General features: G+C 37.0%; 1 protein-coding gene across 1 annotated transcript; it reads right to left on the minus strand.

The window, feature by feature from the left end:
* Positions 1-14,162: 14,162 nt before the first annotated feature.
* Positions 14,163-15,210, minus strand: LOC120010166 (zinc finger protein ZAT10-like). Its single transcript, XM_038860877.1, has one exon. It carries the CDS (start codon positions 15,031-15,033, stop codon positions 14,335-14,337), a length of 699 nt encoding a protein of 232 aa, XP_038716805.1. The 5' UTR covers positions 15,034-15,210; the 3' UTR covers positions 14,163-14,334.
* Positions 15,211-21,823: the final 6,613 nt, after the last annotated feature.

Genomic DNA, 21,823 nt, shown 5'->3' on the forward strand with positions numbered 1-21,823 from the left:
AGACTGGAGAGTGGGTGGAGGTAATAAAGAGGAAGGTGGTTTAGGAAAGTAACCATGGTTAAGGGGATAGGTTTGTTTTTGACGGTGAGTGGGGGAAAGGGGTGGGGTCCAGTGGGATAAGGTTTCGAGGTGGGAATAACCTCCAAACTTTGGGCACGAGCGGCTCCGTGTTTCCGCTTCCCTTAGTTCTTTTGATCTGAACCGTTGGTTTCATTTCGTTTGTCATTATTAAGCGCTTCGATTTGTTTGGTCCACTCCTTTTTAGTTGCTTTTTTGTACTGTCGTTCTTGTAATGAAGTACAAAATGCCAATACTAGACGCTATTTTCTTTTTTTGCCCCCCTCTCGTTCTCTTATCGCCGCATCATAAACAAAATTCAATTTGAATAGACCAATTATTCTCTCTTTTTCCCTTTCTTTAATGACCAGCATACTCAAGAGTCAAGAGTACATACTCCACACATCTGAGCCTCGGATGGTTGCTTCTCTATGTTTGTATGTAGGGTTGTCTAAAACTACCGATCATAATCGAATTTTTCGATAATCGAATCGATCAATCGGTTATTTTTCAAAAACAAATTTACATATTTTTTAAAGAACCAATCGAAAACCGAAAAATCAACAATAACTTACCGATCGATCGGTTAAATTTATGTCAAAAAATCTTTCTTTAAAAAATTCATCGATAATCCACCGTGGACAATCCTATTTGTATGGGGTCAAAGTCTACACACATGCCGTCCCCAACACAACAAGCCCAGGGCCTATGTGACTGATGACTCAACACAAGCCTATGACCTAAAAATCACTCACTCTAAAGGCTCATTGCCTCTTCAAGAGACCAATAGGCCCACGACCTGGGTGTCTGATCACTCATTATAGACATGTGGCCTTCTCGAGCTCTCCTGAATGCCCACGACCTCCTCAACTTCTTCAACAGACCAATGATCTCAACGAACAAACATAGGCCCCAAACACCATCCTATTGAGCAACCACATACCATTGGTAGGTCACGTGAGTCAAATGCCTATAAATATCAAGTAGGGCCCGCCTCGTAGAAAATCTCATTTTGAAGGTATTAATTGCTCTCTCTAAGAATACATTTTCTCTCACTAAATTCGTTCAGCCATTCCACTAAATTAATCGTCAGAGTTTTCCTAGCCGACATCAAACTTTCATTTGATAGCTCTCCTTGATCTTTGTAGGTTGTTGGTAACTTCGATCGACATTACATTGATCGTAGATTTTTGCATTTACAATGTTCTAGGGATAGCCTTCAATGATCACTAGATAATGAATTTTGGGTACCCTTTTACATTTTTACTAGCTAGATGCCTAGGATGTTCGAGGGGGCTTTAGAATAAAAAGGATTTTGTATCAACGATTGAAAAATTTATGTTACATATATATATATATATATATATATGTAGTGACCATATGCGGCTCAGTCTACCAAATGCATGCGTTCTTCGGCCGGTTTCAACCCCAAAATGGGTTATGGGCCTAGTAAGTGAATAGCACAAAAAAATTTTAGTCACACTCCAAATTTTAAGAACCACAGTCCCTATTAACCGCACCTCAAAATTTTTTAAATAATTCTAATCATACCAAAAAGTAACAAAAATCTCATACAATTCTGAAATACATCCTAAACCATAACTTAGATTTTCTCTTCCCCTTTCTCTCTCTTAGAGTGTGTTTGGATTGACGGATTTGGGGGGAATGGAAGAGAAGGGAGGGAAGGGGGAGGGAAGGGAAGGGAAGGGAGGGGAAGGGGACTATTTTTCTCTCTCCTATGTTTGGATAGATAAAAAAAAGAAGGAAATAAAATTTGTTTAATTTACTAATTTATCCTTATTTTTATGTTAAAATATTATGTAAGAGGGTAAAATAGATATTTAACTTACAAATGACTTAATTAATAATCTCTTCCCTCCAAATGACTCTATTTTGGAGAGAAATAATTTTAACAAAAATTTAATGAAATCTTCCTCCCAAATCCCCTCAAATACGTCCGCTTAATTTTTGATAAGTCTATTTCTCTTTCTTTCCCTTCCCTCCAAATCCCTCAATCCAAACACATTATTAAGCTTTTAGAGAGAGCAACACAGGGTTGGAGAGACCCGCACAATTGGTTCTCCCTCTCTCCCCTCTCTCTATATATATATTGCTGTTCATGATTGCGGACATGGGGCCTGGTTGGCTCCGCCATCGTCCGCAAGCTCTAGTCCCGGCTTGTTCTTTGGTGGTCTCTGTATTTGGGTTAGATTCAGTTCCAACTGAATTGGGGCTGATGGTCCATTCAATGCAGTGGGAGCCTCCATCAGTTCCAATTTGAGTTGAGGCATACCTAAGTTTGGAATCTGATAAAAAAATGGTCGGTAACTTTGGGTTGCTGGATTCCACTTTTTTGGGTGGCCAACATGGACAAGTTGATCGAGTTGAGGCGATCCAGACCTAGACCAATGGTGAGAGATTTTTCCGTCCAATTTTTGCTCAATCTGATAGTTTGTTGGTGATGCTCTTGGGTTTGTTATGATTTGAATCTGGTTTTTCTTGGTGTTACAGGTGCTTCTCTCAGTTCAAATGATTATTTGATTTCATTGTAGATGGACGGAAGTCTATGGTTTAGTTCGGGTCCACAAATCAAAAGGAAATGCTATGTCATTCTTTTCTATAACTTGGGAGATAGATTATGGAACTGCAAAGCTTGAAGACGAAGACGTCGTTGAAGTCAAAATCAAAGGAAATGTCTACTCAGTTTTGCTTTGGAAGTTGTTGAGGGGTGGGGTGTGAAGAGCTTAGTCTTGAAAAAAATATAAAGTCAAAACAAAATCAATGTTCATCCATAGGAGTGACTGTGATAAATAAAGTCCGAGATGTGACTAAAATTTCCCCAACGATGCGAGAGCACACTAGAGACTATAGAGGCTCACATAAAATATTTATTTAAAAAAAAATGGGAGAGAGAGGAGAGAATCATTTCAATCAATCAATCAATGAAGTTTGGGCCAGGATTCTCGAAAGATATAAAGCCTGTATTCAGTCACGGCCCAGCCTGACCTGGGTGGTCTAATACCCAAATTATGGCCCAGTGTTGGCCCTATTTGAGTATAACAATTACTCCAGATATGAGAGAGTGCAATCAAACAAAAATTAGGCAAAATACTGCTTCTCAAATTTTATTTATTTTTCAATATTCCAATTATTTTAATCAAAATAGGTCAGGAATAGACAGCTTCGAAAGCATAATTTGGAAGCATCAATAGCCATCAGACCTGCCTGCCATCCCTTGCAAACCCAAAAAGAAAAAACAAAAATAATTGACTGGAGCTTTCATGTGTGGCATGGCATTCTCAGTGGTAGCTACGAATGCCACGTGTCATCCACTGGGATCTGATTCCATCCGATGTGGAGATGACAAGACACACAGTAAACAAAACTTATCACTGCTGCGATCATCTTGGGCCCCACTGGCCCAGCCCCTTAAAATGGATTTTAAAACCCCAACACACTGTCGATAGAGAGTTTTTCTTATATATACAGTATGGTACATTTAAATACACACATTTTTTTTGCTAAATACACATATTTGTGACAGGCTAGAAACGTTATAAAGATTTATGATGCTGCCACACTCTATCAAGACTTCCCACTGATGATGTGGATCACACTCAAGCATGATGGGACACTAGCTTGTTGTTACAAGGCCCGTGACTATTGACAAGGGCGGAACCAGGAATTGGAGTTGGGGGGTTAGTAGAAGTTGATGGGGGTTCGGGGGCAGCGCCCCCGAAATTTTTTTTAGAGTTATTTACGACATTACACTTATTTAACGCATAAAATAATCGTAAAACATTAGCATAAATACACAATTAAAGTTGATGAAACAAAATACCTTACACAAGATGAGATAATATCTATTGAAGTTGTGCCCGACGAGACTTCAAGGAATAAAAATCATCTATTACAAAATCTAAATTGACTTTCTCAGCAAGTTCTCGTTCAATGTAAAGAACCATGCAATCTACGAGAAATTCATCATCCATTTTGTTACGGAGGGCTGTCTTAACATGCTTCATGGCTGAAAATGCTCGTTCTGTAGTCGCCGTCGAAACAGGAAGAGTTAATACTAGACGAATCAATCTCTCAGTCAGATAATAGTTCTGTGACTTTCTTGACGTAACTAAGTTGTGACATAATTCAGAAAGTGTAGAAACTCTTTGAAACTCAGGATCAAGTATTACATCATACTGATCATGCTCCAACTCACATCTTAAAGCATGGATTTCTTGTGAACTGAAATCTTGAGTATAAAATTTGCTTGCAAGATTGCATATGTCTTCAATTTTAAATGCTTTGAAGGAATCACTCGGATCCAAAGCAGAGCTTAGAGTAAGAAGTTCCACTGATTTCTCGTTGAATCTACTATTTAACTCCATCAACTGAAAATCAATTACCTCATTGAAGACATCAAAGTGATAATGGTGTTTGATTGTAATAGGATCTTGTCGTTGACATGAACGACGCACTCTATAACGACCACCCATATCAGGAATATCAATGTCATGTTTGGTACAAAATAACTTCACTTTCTCAAAAAATGTATCCCCTCATCTTGTCTAAATCTGGAAAGGAGAGCTTTCATTGTTGAAACTAATCTCAAAGCATTCAAGATATCCAAGGATTTACGTTGTAGAGCTTGGCAAAGTAAATCTGTGATCCCCATGATTTTATCAATCAAATGCAAGAGAAATATGAACTCAAAGGTCATAATTGCAGCACAAACACCACTAGCTTCCCCACGTATAGATCCAATTGCCCCATCGTTACTGAGATGTTCAAGAACTTTACATGATGCACCATACATTTCTATCAAGCTCCTAACAGAGTCATAGTGAGAGCTCCAACGAGTGGCTCTAGCTCGATGAAGTGCACTCATTTGATTAGCTCCTCTACCAGACTGTCTTTCTCCAATAGTCAACATGAGTAATCTCATCCCGTTGAGTAGATTGTAACTCACTAATGCGTTTAGGAGAAGAACCCACAAGATTAACAGCGGAAGTCAAATGTGAAAAGAATTGCCAAATGCAAGGCATTTCCTTAGCTGCTGCCACTAATGCTAGTTGCAGTCGATGGGCAAAACAATGAACATAATATGCATATGGACAATCTTTGAGAAACAATGCTTGAAGTCCATTCCAAGCACCCCGCATATTGCTACCACCATCATACCCTTGACCACGCATCATTTGAACTTGGAGATTGTACCTTGTAAGAATATTAAAAAGCTCAAAGTAATGCTATAATTCAAACATTAATAGTTGAAGATTGTAGAGCTCAAAGTGACAAGAGATTGTACGTTGTAAGAATAACAGAGATTTCATTTTTCAGAGTAATTGCTGCAGTATCACTAACACCAACAATATCAAAAAAGCGCTCAATTAGAATGCTCGTGCGGTTGACAAATCTTAACACAATTGCCATTTGCTCTCTTTTAGTAGCATCTTGCGCTTTATCAACAAGAATACAATAACTTGCATCCCCAATTTCCTCACGAATCACCATTCTCACTTTGTTAACAATAAGGTGCAAGATTTCCTTTTGTATTTTTGGACTTGTAAATGTTGCATTTTGAGGGGCATTCTCCAATACCACCTTTGCAATATCCTCATTTAAAGTAGCCATCATATTTACCATTTCAATAAAATTCCCTCAATTTAATGAATAAGGGGATTCATCACGGCCTCTAAAAGCACATCCCTGAAATGCAAGCCAACGAATACTCTGAATTGTTGTCTTTAGGCGCAACCTATTCTTCATGACATCCTCCTTTGATTGTGCATTCATTACCTTGTCAATATGTTGGGTTGGTTTCATCAAATCCTGGACACATCTCACACAATTGTTATGTGATGAAGATACACTTCCAACATGAACAAGAAATACACATTTCTCTCCGTTGTTAACTCTCTTCCAATTGTTGAACCCTTCATTAACTAAAGCAGAGCTACTTTTAGTCTCAATAATGAAACACGGAAAACAATATGCTTTATCCTTAGAAGGAGAATACTCCAACCATGGAAATTGTTTGTACCAAGCATACTGAAATCGGCGATGCTGGTCCCCAACTTCTGTCCCAGGATACTCAGAAAGTTTTGGTTGAAAAGGCCATGCATTTAGATATTTACGTCTAATCTCATCTGATTGATTAACTGGATAATCATTAATTGGGATATGTAAGCCTGGATCTCGTTGAAAAGAAGTCGTGTCTATAGTGTGCACATTAGAAATTGAACTTTCAACCACAATAGTTTCAGAAGTGCGCAAATTAGGAATTGAAGTTTGTGCTGCTGCATTTTGTTGATCATCAGGAATACCATCTTTCTTTTTAAAAAAGGAAAATAAAGTTTTCCCTCTTTTAGGTGGTGGTTGATGATGGGCCATTACGTTTATAACCTAAGTAAGCAGAACAATTTTAGTTATCTAAGGAAAATTAAAACAAAGGGCATGTCACCCACATGCCTGGGATTAAAGAAAAACTCTATTCCAAATTAAAACAAATGGCATGTCACCCAGATTCCTGGGATTAAAGAAAAACTCTATTCCAAATTAAAACAAATGACATGTCACCCACATGCCTGGGATTAACAAGAACTCTAACCTTTTTACAAGGGGATGATATCTTTGTTGGCCACTTCACTGTGAGCAAATATGAGCAATAAAGGATGCTGCAGGCTGCAGCCATTACAATAAAAAATTGTCACGATTGAGTATAAAAAAATACAATTAGGGGCTAATGGGCTACAAGTGGAATACCACCATTCATACCCTTATAAGTTATACCAACCTTATATAAGCAGGAGCATAGGAATTAGGATGAGCAGCCGCACTAGAGGGTGGAAGTGGAGTTGAATCTCGCATGGCACAAGCAAGCTACTGTGGAAAATTCGAATTCTCGAAGACTCAAAAGCCACTTCGGAAGAGGTGAATCAGGTTACTGTGAAGCAGTGAAGGGCTGAAGGGCTTCTTAGATGGTCATGGATTATCATTCATGGGCCTTGGTTTATTAAGAATTGGGAGAGAAATTGATAGTGGGCCTTAGTTTATTAACTCATAACTTGTATAATAAGAATAATGGGCCTGGCCTCTATTTATGTATATATATCTGTATAAGTATTTTTTTTTAAAAAAAAATCTGCACTGGGCCAGTGCAGTCCCCCCCCCAGTTTCGCCCTTGACTACTGAAGACTTATCATCCTTTTGTCAAAAAAGCCTTCTTCCTTTTATTCTCTAACTCCAGTTTATAGCTGTTGCTCTTCACTTGTTGAAGTATTTAAGTCTTGTTGTTATTACCAAAGAGACATATTTGAATTCTTGTAAAAAGCTCTCATTGAGACCTTAGTATTAGTAGTTCTAGTTGGTGTATCGCATATTTTGGAATCCAAAAGTATTTTCTTTTTTTTGTTCGATTTTTGAATAGTGTTCTCGTTCACGAGTGGAGCTATACAGTTAAGGTATTCACAACCCTTTCATTCTCAGATGAACCTGACTTTTCTTATTAGTTCGTGTTTCAATTTTCACTACATATTTCGGAAGTTTGTTACCATTTTTAAATGGGTGTTGTAGGGTGGTAACATCTTCCCTACACTCAACCAACCTCCGGACTCAATTTTTATTCTTGCGGTTTGGACCATTTGGAAGAAATGAGAGCTTGGGCCGAAGATCTATGATTGTCAACTAGTAGTTCTAGTGATAAGGTAAATATAGATACTGAAGACATTTTTTTATTTGTTTCACAAAATATTTTGATTAATTATAGAAACTCAAGTGAAATTTAGTGTTGACAGAATTATACTATCAGAAACGAAGTGAAAGAAGAAGACGAACTTGCGGATGATTGTGAAGAGAAAATTGAAATTGACGTTACAAATGCATTTTTAACCGAGACGGTATAACAACAAGGGAAATAATATGTCTTCTATTTTGAACGTCTTTAGCAAACCTGTTTTAATTTATAACATTTATAAATTATTTTCACGTGTTCGATTCACGTCAATCGTTGATTGATTCGGTTCAAGAAACAAGGCGTAATTTGGGATTCATCAGCGTTACAAGAAGTTCATCGAGCTCATCCTTATTGTTGCAATGCGATCGCGGTGGCACGTACAGAAGGAAGAAAACCTCCACGAAGCTAATAGGCATGAAAAAGCTTGATTGTCTTTTCAGACTAAAAGGGTTGAAACTAAAGACAGCTGATGACTAGATGGTAAGAGTGCTATTTGGAATGCACAACCATGCCCTTGCATCATATATGGAGGGGCATCCATACGTCGGTCACCTTTTTTACTCTGAAATTGAGATAATGGTAGATATGTCTAGCAATCGTGTGAAGCCACGAGACATCTTGGCATCGTTGAAGAAACGAGATCCAAACAATGCGTCTACTATTAAAACAATATGCGATGCATGACAAAAGTTTTGAATTTCTGAAAAAGCCGATAAATTCCACATTCAGTCTCTAATGCCATTCCTATACGAGCACAAGTACATTTTCTATTATCGAACCGACGATATAACCAACGAGCTCCAGGATTTATTCGTTGCTCATCCAGGCTTGTTAGAACTACTACATGCATTCCCACATGTTCTATTAATGGACACAACATACAAGACGAACAGGTTTAGGATGCCTCTTTTTGAGATTGTCGGTGTGAGTCCAATAAATATGACATATTGCATAACATTCGTGCTCTTGAATTCCCAGAAGGAGGACAATTATACATGGGCTTTAAGGTGCTTGCAGTCAACAATTGAGGAAAGCATTGCCCCTAGAGTTATTGTCACCGATAGAGAGTTGGCGTTGATGAAATCATGTGTCCTGGTATTTCTTGATGCAAAGAAACTACTCTGTAGATGGCACATATATAGGAGTGTGTTGGCGAACTACAAAAGATCATTTCAAGACAAGGAATCATGGGATGCATTCTACTCCTCCTGGAATACGTTGGTAGAATCTAAAAATGAGATTGCCTACGTGTACAATTTGTCGCACCTAGAGGTAATCCTACAAAACTATGCAGTTGTGGTTAGTTACATTAAAGATGTATGATTGACACTATACAAGGAGATGTTTGTCTCCGCTTGGATGAATAAGTATTTGCATTTCAAAAACTTGACCACTAATAGGGTCGAGAGTCAACATGTAGAGTCAACGTCTGACTGTGATGATCCTAGGTATTTCTTTAACTTTTCATGCTGACTCTCAACCCTATTAGTGGTCAAGTTCCCCAAATACAAATACTTATTTGTCCAAGTGGAGACAAACATCTCCTTATATGGTGTCAACCATACATCTTTAATGTAACTAACCACAATTGCCTAGTTCTGTAGGATTACCTCTATATGCGACAAATTGTACACGTAGGCAATCTCATTTTCAGATTCCACCAACATATTCCAGGAGGAATAGAATGCGTCCCATGATTCCTTGTGTTGAAATGATCTTTTGCAGTTTGTCAATACACTCCTATATATGTGCCATTTACAGAATAGTTTCTTTGCATCAGGAAATACCAGGGCATATGATTTCATTAGCGTCAACTCTCTATCGGTGACACTAACTCTTGAGGCAATGCTTTTCCTCAATTGTTGACTGCAAACACGTTAAAGCCCATGTATAATTGTCCTCCTTCTCGGAATTCAAAAGCACGAATGCTATGCAATATGCCATATTTGTTGGAGTCACATCGACAATCTTAAGAAGATGCATCCTGAACCTGTTCGTCTTGTATGCTGCATCCATTAATAAAACATACGGGAATGCACGTAGTAGTTCTAACGAGCTTGGATGAGCAAAGAATAAATCCTATGCTCGTGTAGGAATGACATTAGAGATTGAATGTGAGATTTACCGACTTTTTCAGAAGTTTGAAACTTCTGTCATGCATTGTATATTGTTTTAATAGTGGACACATTGTTCGGATCTCGTTTCTTCAATGATGCCAAGCTGTCTCGTGGCTTCACACAATTGCTAGACATATCTACCATTATCTCAATTTCAAAGTCAGAAAGACGACTGACGTATGGATGCCCCTCCATATATGATGTAAGGGCATAGTCGTGCATTCCACATAGCACTCTTACCATCTAGTCATCAGCTTTCTTTAGTTTCAACCCTTTCTGAAAGGACAATCAAGCTTTTTCGTGCCTATTAGCTTCACGGAGGTTTTCTTCCTTCTGTATGTGTCACCGCGATCGCATTGCAACGATAGGGATGAGCTCGATGTAATGATGATGAATCCCAAATTACCCCCTGTTTCTTGAACCGAATCAATCAACGATTGACGTGAATCGAACACCTGAAAATAATTTAAACATGTTATAAATTAAAACAGGTTTGCTAAAGATGTTAAAAATAGAAGACATATTGTGGGTGTTTGGCAGTGCGTTTACACTGCGTTCAGTTGCAACACACCTCACAACACCACAGTTTTTTGTGACACGCCAAACAGCTTTTGCGTTTCAACTCACCTAACAGCACCACAGCTTTTTACCTCACAGCACCTCACCACACCTCACAGCACTCCCAAACGCTGTATGTTGAATTGTCCTACGTAATCAAATTAGGTCAATTATTTTATTTTTGATTAATGTACAATATAAACATTAAATTATTTTATATTAATATTATTAGTCATCTAATATAACCGTAATTTAGATAAGCCAAACGCACCTCACAGCACCACACCGCACCGCAGTTTTAAAAGTGATGCGCCAAACAGCTTTTTGCGTTCCAACTCACCTCACAGCACCACAGTTTTATAACTCACAACACCACACCACACCTCACAGCACCTCACAGCACCTCACAGCATTCCCAAACAAGCCCATTATTTCTCTGGTTGTTATACCGTCTCGATTAAAAATGCATTTGTAATGTCAACTTCAATTTTCTCTTCACAATCATCCGCAAGTTCTTTTTCTTTTTTCGTTTCGTTTCTGATAGTATAATCCTGTCAACAATAAATTTCACTTGAGTTTCTGTAATTAATCAAAATATTTTGTGAAACAAATAAAAAATGTCTTCAGTATCTTTATGTACTTTATCACTAGAACTACTAGTTGACAATCATAGATCTGAGGCCCAAGCTCTCATTTCTTCCAAATGATCCATATCTGCAAGAATAAAAAATATTCAGTTAGCATTTGATTAAGTTTGTTACCATTTTTAAATGGGTGTTGTAGGGTGGTAACTTTTTCCCTACATGGATGCCAGAAAGAACATCTCGATATCTGTAACCTTGTCCAATCCCGGAGCATAATTATCTTCATCAGAGCCCCTAAATAATGTATAGAGCTCATGAAGCCACCCTCTTCCTCATCTTTTGCTGAATTTCATAATCAAGTCTAAGACTGAGAGTTCTCATGTCAGATGATTGCTCTCCTTCTTTGGGCTCATTGCGAGACCCATCTCCCCATCCCAGGACCCAATCCTCACTCTTGGACCGCGAAATCTGTTAGAAAATTATTGGGAAAGTTAACCAAAAAAAAACAACTAGACTACAGGCCCCCCAATCCCGTGGCATATGCATGTGATGGATGCAGTGATCACGTGGAGGTGTTAGATACACCACAATGGTTTCAATCTTTCTTTAAGCCCAAAAATCAATGAAACACATATATTACAACACAAAAATCAACACAATTGGGTCAAATCAATATTTGTGTGTATTTAGCAAAAAAAATGTGTATTTAGATGTATCCTTTGCAATTCTTTAAAATTTACAATTCACGTCTTTTTATAAGGAAAAAATTACACAAATTTAAAAATAGAAAATAAAAATATATTGTGATGCATCATACCTCTCAACCATTTGATTAAAATAGTAAACTCTCTCATTTTAAACTAATTGTGGAGCCACGTGCAAGTGAACTAATATATATCAGGAATTCTCCTATACACACTTAAAGTGTGCACCACTGTTTTCACCATTGATTTGGAATATGTGGGGTCCAAAATAGTGGGTCTCACTTGTTATTTCATTTATCCATACCTTTAAAAAGTGGTGAGTACTTAAAATACGCAGTATTGTTTTCACCTTTAATTTAGAGTATATGGGATTCAAAACAGTGGTGATTTGTTGAACAGTAGAACAATAAGAGAAGGTAATCCAGTAATAATTAGGACCGCAGTTTATGAGTTGGTGATCAACAAATTGTAACCCAATCCACTCGCTACTTGACTTAATATAATTTACGAGTTTTTATTGGTTTTGTTGTTTCTGTGGCTGCCAAACTCGAACGCCGCCCCTTAAACTCACACCGTACAGTCAATTTTAGTTTGGATTCAAAGAACTTGGAGAAAACAAGATTCCTTGAAGAGATGAGAATTCAATTGATTTGGTAAAATCCTACTATATACATACATAGAAGCCGTATGTACTGTGCACATAAAAAAAAATCTAGGGTTTACCAAAATTTTTGAACTTATGGGTACATGTAGATTTTTCAATTTTTTAAAGGGCAAAACAGACATTATGTGAGCTAAAATTTCAAAGGAGGTGATGTATAACTACAATGGAGGCTATATATAATGTGGGACTATAAGAGTCATTTAATATAAAGATCTATAATTATAAACCAATAATGATGTTTACATGATCAAATTCATTAGTTTTAACAAGCAAAAACTTACCTACGCAACCCAAACTTCCTTACAATCAGGGATGGAGGCTACATTTTTATTTTTTTTTTAGTTAGAATTGACAATTTTCTCTTAGAATTATGTCAAATCATGGTTTAAAATTAATGTGTTATTAAGTATTTTGGGTTCTCATCATAATGTAAGAATACAGTAGGTTTTGAAGAAAAAAAATTAAATCTGAACTCTAAAATCTAACCATAAATTCTAAATAACTCCTAAATTCTAGTATTCCCAAGGACGGAGCCACATGGTTTTGATGAAGACCAATGACGTAACCTTAAGAATGCATATAATAGGGCTAGGCGCTTATGAAGGTTGTAAGTCCATAGAGGACACTTGTTATGAAATATCAAATAGAGATTTCTATCTCAACAAATTGATTAGCCTTGCTTACTTGAGTCTGAAGGTTAATTAAAGAAGTTTAGAGAATTCATCAGGTTCCTATGCCTCTGAATTTTCAAGAAAAAATTTCATGTATACACACACATATTTTCACATATCGTAAAATGAAGATTAATAAATAAATTCGTTTACAGTTTGTGTCAAAATTGAAGCTTAGTATGATGGTCATCAGACTTCCTTTTTCTCCACAATGCCCAAGTTCGAATCTTAGTATAATGGTCATTAGAACCAATTATAATTAAATTCGGACGGTGTTCCCTAATTCTAAATCTTGGCTACATCCCTAAGTATACATGCCATCTTAGGGAATAAAATTTAACATACTTTTGGAAGAAAATTGTAATGAATTATAATTAAAAGAAAAAAATTTAGCATACTTTTGGAAGAAAATTGTAATCAATTATAATTAAAAGAAGGACAATGCTAGAGATTCTTAAAATGTGATTTCAAAAGTCTCTCAAATCTATGCGACATTAAAATAATCATTGATTAAAAACACACATGTATGGCTCATTTCATATCCACTGTTTGTTTCGATCCTCATCACCCACCCCCCAGGTCCGTCCATAATTTAAAAAATCTTTATTTTCAGTTAATTAATAAAATAATTAGTTAGATATTCTAACACAATAATAAATGAGCACAAAACGCGTGAGACTGCAGCTGGGTAGACACAGTCACACAGTGGTTGCTAACAACCGTCACTGTCGGTGTGTCATGCGCAAAGTGGTTTCAAACTGAAATTCCAACAAACTCTGCCCTCCCTGGTCACGCGCTTCTGCCAGCGCACGGACTGACTAAAAAACAAAGTCAAACCAAAGCCATCATCAAACTAATCAATTGATTGATTATTGTTAATTATATATTAGTAAAGATCGATTGAATAATCTAAATAATTGACCAAACCGTCAATAATCATTCGATTAATCCGTTAAATTCATGTCAAAAACCGACCGTTAACAATCGAGACGTCGAGACGTATGCTTCAAGTGCGTAGATTAAGCGAAGCCCGCACAATTTAGACTTGATTAGTACGATAATTGAACAAAAGGAATAAGAAAATTAAGTAAAAAGAAAAAATTAATTGAATAACCACTGGTACAAATAGAAACTGAGATGATGATGAAGATGAAGATATGTACAGCGAAAAATAATCAATCATTCTAACAAATTAAAGGAATTGATTTATGAATCTAATCAATCAATCTCTACTTGAATCTGCTATATTAGACTTCCATTTTTGGCTGCGTCAAAACACGGGGTTTCTTCGACGGGTGTGGGCTCTCGACCTCGTCGTCATGACGAGAGATAAAGAATCCCGATGAGAAATCCGGCAAGGCGGGGAGATTGAGGTCAAACTCGCGGTGGCTGCTGCTGTTGGTAGTGTTGCTCTGCGTTTTGGTGGAACCGAAACCTTCAGAAACAGAAACACCGCCACCGCTCGCGCCGCCTTCGTAGTGGCGGCGCTTGTGGCCGCCAAGGGCCTGACCGGTGGGGAAGGTCTTGTGACAAATAGAGCACTCATGAACCCTACCACTACCGTTGGACACCGCGGTGGCGGAGCTGGTGGTGGTGGAGATTGATTGCTCATCGCTTCCCTTTCGGTGGCTGGCCTTGTGTCCACCGAGCGCTTGGTAGGACGAGAAGGCCTTGTTACACACACTACACTTGTAGCTAAGCTTCTGATCCAAAGTCACTGATGGTCGCGGCGGGGGCGGTGCGGGCGAGTAGTGGCGCTCAGAGGCGGTGGTGCCTCGAGCAAGCATGATGAGGCAGAGAGCAAGATACTCTTCCTCTGTTGGAGCGTGGTCGAGGCGTGGACGCTTGGAGCGCTTGCGCTTGACCCATGCTTCTACGAGTTTGGGGTCTTCAAAGGGGAAGGTAGGTCCTGCTGCTGTAGGAGAATTCAAAGCTTCTAAGGCCATATCTGATCTTAGACTGTAATTTGAACTGAAACCGGAACGAATTATTGAAACTGAAACCTTGATTTGCTTGAGAGAGAGAGAGAGAGAGAGATGAGAGGTGTTGTGTGTTGGTATGTAGGAGCTCCGGCTTGTGCTAATTGTTGGAGATGAAATGTGTGTGTTGAGTGAGTGTTGTGAAGGGCGGTGTGGTTGGGTTTATAAAGGCGGAGTTGAGAAGCAAGGAGACGGAAGTTGCGTGACAAGTGGAGAGGAAGTGAGAGTGTGAAGGATTATTAAAAAGAAAATTAGAAAGGGCAAGTTGAAGTGGTGCAGGTTTTTAGTATACGAGAGCGTTCTTGGTGGCCAGGGGTGACCGAAGTGGGTCAAATAATTAAGAGAAAGTTAAAGTGGGACACTAGGATGTATGTAAATGTGGTGGGGTCCAATACATTGAGTCTTCTGAGTACTAAGTCTCTCAACAGTAGTAGACTGAGACTAATTCCAAGTCAAAGTTGAAACGCGAAGCAGCAGCCACCAGCTTGAGCGACTTTTATTTTTTTTTGGCCGACCTTCGCGTCGGGTGAGGTTGGGACGTACGAGGCTGGCAGTTAGTATGCTCGGTCGGTCAAGCACTTGCGTGTTCGTTAATTAGTCGTTAAGCCGATCGAGTGGAGAAGGAACATATTGTATGAAAAGTATGGATTATGGTAGAATTTGGTTAGAGTACGTAGGTTACCTGCTTATAGGTTTAGTAACTAACACGTCATGGTCTACCTTTATCTGTTTTTTGTGGAAGATAATCAGCATGTGAAATATAAGACATTCGGGGGGTTTTCTTTTTTCAAAGTAAGAATAATGTAAAAGTAGATGGAAACTTCCATGACATGTTGATGCAATAGAAGATTACAAGATCATGCCAACCTCCTACAACCAACATTCACACGTAATTTTTTGAATGCCATAATGGTGCCGAATATCAAGCACAATGAAAGGAGGATCAACAAATGTTCATGACAAGTCAACTGCATTAATGAGAGAATTATTAGTGGCTAAAGTCTAGCAATTATAATAGCCACATAGTTACTACGAGATTCACTACTTTAATTGGAACAAGCATCTTTACACTACTATTTAAGTCTTTCATTGTTTTATTGTTGGGGTATTATGTTTTGATATGAAAGAAAGTTCTTTGTGTTAGGAGAGATTCCTAGGAGTGAGTCCTTATTCTTGAGAGTGATTCTCATACTATTATCTTTGTTTCTCAGTTTTAATCTTAGTGAATTAGTATTGTTGCGAGTTCAATTCTCATTTGCATCACATGTAGTAGTACACCAGAGTAATCACAAGTTATGTGCGTAAGAGATGGCGTTTCCTGTCTTGCTTTTGCGACTTGTCACGCTTAATTTGTTCACACCAACTCGGTTGATAAATGAGATACCTTCTAGCAAGTGCGCAAACGTTTTTGAGAATGCTCTTCCACGCACAACAAAGTTTATATATGGTGTCTTTTTTTTTATGCTAACAAAATAATAATAATAATAATGTGACATCAGCATTTACGAACTAGTGAGCTACATAAACTTAGAGAGACTAGGTAGGGATTAGGTAGCACCAAGTGGACGGGCGCTTGAAATTGAGTGGGTTAAACAAGGGTTTCTCATAGAGTCATAAATATTTCGGAAATGACAAAGATCTCAATAGTTATCAGTTGATATTTCAATTATCTCATTTGTTGAGTTAGACGTATAAAATTTAAGTGAATTCGTGGGTTTCACATGATGCATATGAAATTTTGTATGTACAACTCAGCAATTGAGATAATTGGGATACCAACTACGTAGTGAGATCCCTATCATTACTGGATTTCTTATAATTACAAATTGAAAATGAAAAAAAAAAAGTGTTTCTTTTAAAGCCAGTCACATGTTAAAATTTCTTTTTTAAAGTAATTATATATGTGAATATTGCAGTTTACATTATATATTTTCAAATTATAAGGGATCGTTTGGTGAAACATTTGGGAGAACCAAACACGCGTAAAATGGCAACGTATGTTGCCTTTTCCGTTGAAAAAATAAACGTTCACTTTAATGATAATCAAAGTAGCAACTATGACTTAATACTTTAATGTTCTTATAGATAAATTGATTATTTATATTCAATGTCTAAATTCAATTTCACCAAACACTTACATTGAGTATTGTATAGCGTGTAATTTAACTCAGCGTATATTCTAACTATACTCTGTTAGCGATACGTTGTATCCAACCAACATATATATTCACCCCAACATATATATTCACCCTGAATAATTCAGTCATTATCTTTAGATGATAGCATAAAAAGGTGAGTGCAATGTGCTGGGGGATCAGAGAATGGCATCTGATACATGCACCGTGGACAATAATTAGGGCATGTTCAAAGAATCACTTTTGTCATGTTTGTCAATATTAATTTATATCAACACGTTTAACTTAAGGCATTTTCAGGCAGTAGAGTTGGTAAGCAATGAGGGGGTTGATCTACGTATTTGGATTAACCTAACCATATTAAGATCTAAATCCATTACCAATTAAACTTCTTTCATGACTGTCAATAAGTAGGGCATGTTCAAAGAATCACTTTTATCATATATGTTATCAGATGAAGAAAAAAAAAAGTGTTGTAAAAGGTCGGATTGATAATTGGGTCGCACGGGCGGCCCTGGGGTGGGACAACACGGGCGGTCAACCCGGGATCCCAAATCCCCAGGGCCCTAAATTTTTGAAAAAAATATTGATTTTATATTAATCTAAACACAAAAAATCAATTAAAAACTAACAATTCTGCACATATTTCAACTAAAAAATTAATAAAAGAAACTTTTTTGATTTTAAAATAAATAAAAAAGAAAACACGGGTCCCTTTTCTAGAGCTAGCTCGGGACCCCTGTAAACTCAGGTACGCCACTGTTGGGTCGGAATCAAACATATCTATAAAAGATATAAATTTCTTTTTTGGTTAACAAAACATAGGCGGTGGTGTCATGTTTGAATTCTTAAGTTTGGGAAATTTCACCAGTTGAAATTCATTCTAGTCTTCTTCAAAAATAAGTGGTCCAATTAGCCACTTCTTGTTTTCTTTGGTTTTTGGGTTTTGGCTAAGATCAAGTCAAATGTTCCAGTCAGGCTCATGCTCATTAATTCATATGAAATTCTTGATACCCAGAATACTTGGTAATCACACAAGCAAATCAAATTCAAGATTCCCAACAAAAGATACAATTCCTCCAAATTCTTGTATCGACACAATTGATCTCCAACACAATAATTATCGGACAATCAAATCGAGCGGAACCGTAAATAATCACCAATCAATATTCAAAACATTAACGGAGACAATTATTTAACGAGTAAATCCTCGTTATTTGCTAAAACTTCGAGTTTATGAGCAAGGGCGGAGACAAGGGGCTGCACTAGGCTGCAACCCACCCCAAATTTTTATATATATAAAAAATATAGTTAACATATATACTTCACACACATATATATACATGTTTATACAGGAATTCTCTAATGTGGACCAAAAAATGTGGACCAAAATTCAATAATTGTAATAAAGCACAACATAAGTGTGTGCCACACATTTATTATGGGACCTACCATATCTATGGTTGAAAAACAAGTTCACAAAGTTGGTCCACATAGGAGAATTTCTATATATATATATATATATATGTTTATCTATATCTTAAAAAAAAATTCTACTTCATATATATGTGTGTATTTTTTAGTAAGTGTGTATCTAAACAATAATACATAATATATTGACTTGTAAGCTAACTTATAAAGTTAACTTGTAAGCTAACTTATAAATTATCAAATAAATTGTAAGGTGTTTGGTGATACTTTTAAACTCGACACTACTTATACTTGATAATTTTATTATATTTGAAATGACCCAAATCAAATTTGGGCCCTTGTACCTTTCTTAAATGTTAGCACATTTATATGTAGGCTCACAACTTTAAAATATTATATTTTCATTTTAAATTAATGATAGAGAAAAAAAGGAGAGGAAAAGAGAAGAGGCAATGACATAGAGAGTACATAAGGCAGAGATGAGTACTCTTCGTGGGAAGAAACTTGATCTTGGGTGTAACCCCTTCTCCGTTCAAGCAAAAGTGTAAGTAGATAGATTCCTTTTGTTTTAAAAAGAAAATAAAGTTAGTTTCAAAAGATTTTTATAGAGGAACCTAAGAAGGTTTTGTCGAATGATTTCAAGGATTTTAATTATTTCAAAGAATGTTTTGTTGAATGAGATATGGATAGAGTTTTACTATATATTTTTGATATGGACAGAATTTTATTGATGATCTCGTATTGTTTCGTATGATTTCGTACTGTGAACCTTATTAATAAATTGTCCGGAAGTGTATGTGAATTGATAACAAAGTTTAATGTATATTGTTTTATGCTTTTATTGGCTTTGTGAGAATTGACCTGTTACTCAGGGAGCTAAACTGAGTGCACTGGCCCATTCCTTAGGGGCTAGGCTGAATAAGTGTCCAAATATTGACATATTATAGGATTTGGTTATTTTATTTACTTATTGTAGGAAATTTTGAACTAGGTAAAGTGTCCAAACATTGACAGATTGAGATACTTAAATTTATTTAATAAAGTCCGTTTCAATTTTGAAATGATAGATAGATTATTGCGTTAATACAATAAATTTTGAGTTCAGATTAAGGGATACTTTTCAGCCTTGCATACTTGTGGGGTTACTCATAAGTACACGGTGTTGCCACATCTTAGACCTTCGAGTTAGGGGCATCATAGTATTCTTCGGTGAACTTATATTTTCTGAGCTAACCTTATGGGCTTTAGAGATTTGTGATAAATAAACGAATACGAGATTTATATTACAGTGAGACGAAATTGCCCCCATGTTTACCTACTCAAATTCTAAAGAATAATGTTTCATCCACCCAAAATGTGTTCCCACTTAACTCTAAATTAATGTGGATTTTTTGATGATAAGCGAGCCGTACATGTGTGTTTATGATCAATGATCATTTCACATGCCACATAAATTTGGGTATAGCATTACTCAATTCTAAATTTGGGTTTACATTCTTATTTTTTGATCCTATCGTTGGTAACTCTAAAGATATGTGGAGAAATCTACATCTACGCTCATCAATTTTCGTATCTCCTCCGTTACTCAGCTAGTACTGACTCCCTATTCTGTCCCCAAATCGACTTTTCAGTCGGACCGTTGCTTATCCTCCGTGTCTTCATTTACCATTGACTCTCTCATAGAGGCTCAACCGTATACTCGTCCCTATAGTCCTATTCAATGCTCCAATAACTTGCATTTTGTTCTTTTGTTTATCGATACAGTTCAATCTACAACTACACCTACATATTCAATATTTTATGGGATAACTAAAACAACCCCTGTACTTCCAAAAAAGAGCCAACTGAGTCTCTCTACTTTTTTTGGGCCAAACAAGTCTCTGCACTTCAAATGATGGTCCAAAGTAGCACTTCGATCATTTTTCCATCACAACAGAGATGACGTGGCAGTTAGTTGATGATATGTAATTTTTAATTTTTATTGATATTACACGTGACACACGCATCACTTCTATCATCCTTGAGGAGAGGAATTCCCCAAATTGAAACCTCCCTTGTTGGAATTGTGACTCTTGGCGCTTCTTCTAGGGTTTCCTTTTTCGAAATTTCTTGTTCATGTGCTTTTGAATTTGGTTCTCTTCCTCTTTATCCTTCACAAACTCCGTCACAACCACCTCTTCCTTACAACCAGAGATCTCAGAGTTGCAGTCGTTGATTAATTTGGCAAGCAAGTGAGATGGTCTAGCGGCAAAGATGGAAGTGGCTGCAGCTGTGACGTCGGGTTGGGGAAGTGGAGATCGAACTTGATGCACTTGAAAACTGTGTCCTAGAGATCGGCTGTGAGGCATGTGGAGCGGATGAGGTCGAATACGAACTTCTTGTAAACAGGCGAGGCAGGTGTTGCAACAATCTCCTCCACATTTAGGGGTGAAAAATGGTAGATTTTTTTTTAAAAAAATTCTTTAACCTACTAATCGTCTAGTTATTGTTAGTTTTTTTATTTTTTCGATCTTTCGGTTGGGCTTTTTCGATTTTTTAAAAATTTTGTGACATAAATTTAATTGACCAATCGATAGGTTAACCATTAGGTTTGGTTTTGTTAGTAAATTTTTACAGCCCTATCCATAGTAGACTTGGTGATCAACGAGATGTCACGACATTACATTGATTGCTGCAGTGCCTACAAAAGAACCCCCGACTGTCGGAGAGCATCATTGGAGCGGAGGTCCGCTTGAATCTGAGCAAATAGAACATCCATTGCATAGATTCGCCTAACAACGAAAAACTATGAGAGATTGAGGCAAGTGGATTATACATTTGGAAATCAAATTCATGTCAAATTGTACACACAATTTGTATTTTTATCAAAATCACATCCATGTAACAAAATACACTCCAGACCAGATTTTTTTAACGACATATTACCTGAAAGACTAACGGAGACCATTGTCGAAAATTGAGGGATTTGTTTGGCCCAAAAAAATAGAGGGATTGAGGGATTTGTTTGGCCCAAAAAAATAGAGGGATTCAGTTGACCCTTTCTTGAAAGTACATGGACTGATTAGTTATTTATCCCATATTTTATTGCCATTAATTATCGTGAGGTCAAGGGTGGTAATTATTGTAATAAAAACGTTAAAGCAAAGATATTTAGGAAGGGTATTTTAGTCACTCTATGGACTTTGACGCTA

The sequence above is a fragment of the Tripterygium wilfordii genome, chromosome 12 (genome assembly GCF_013401445.1).
Source record: "Tripterygium wilfordii isolate XIE 37 chromosome 12, ASM1340144v1, whole genome shotgun sequence".
Classification (NCBI taxonomy): domain Eukaryota; kingdom Viridiplantae; phylum Streptophyta; class Magnoliopsida; order Celastrales; family Celastraceae; genus Tripterygium; species Tripterygium wilfordii.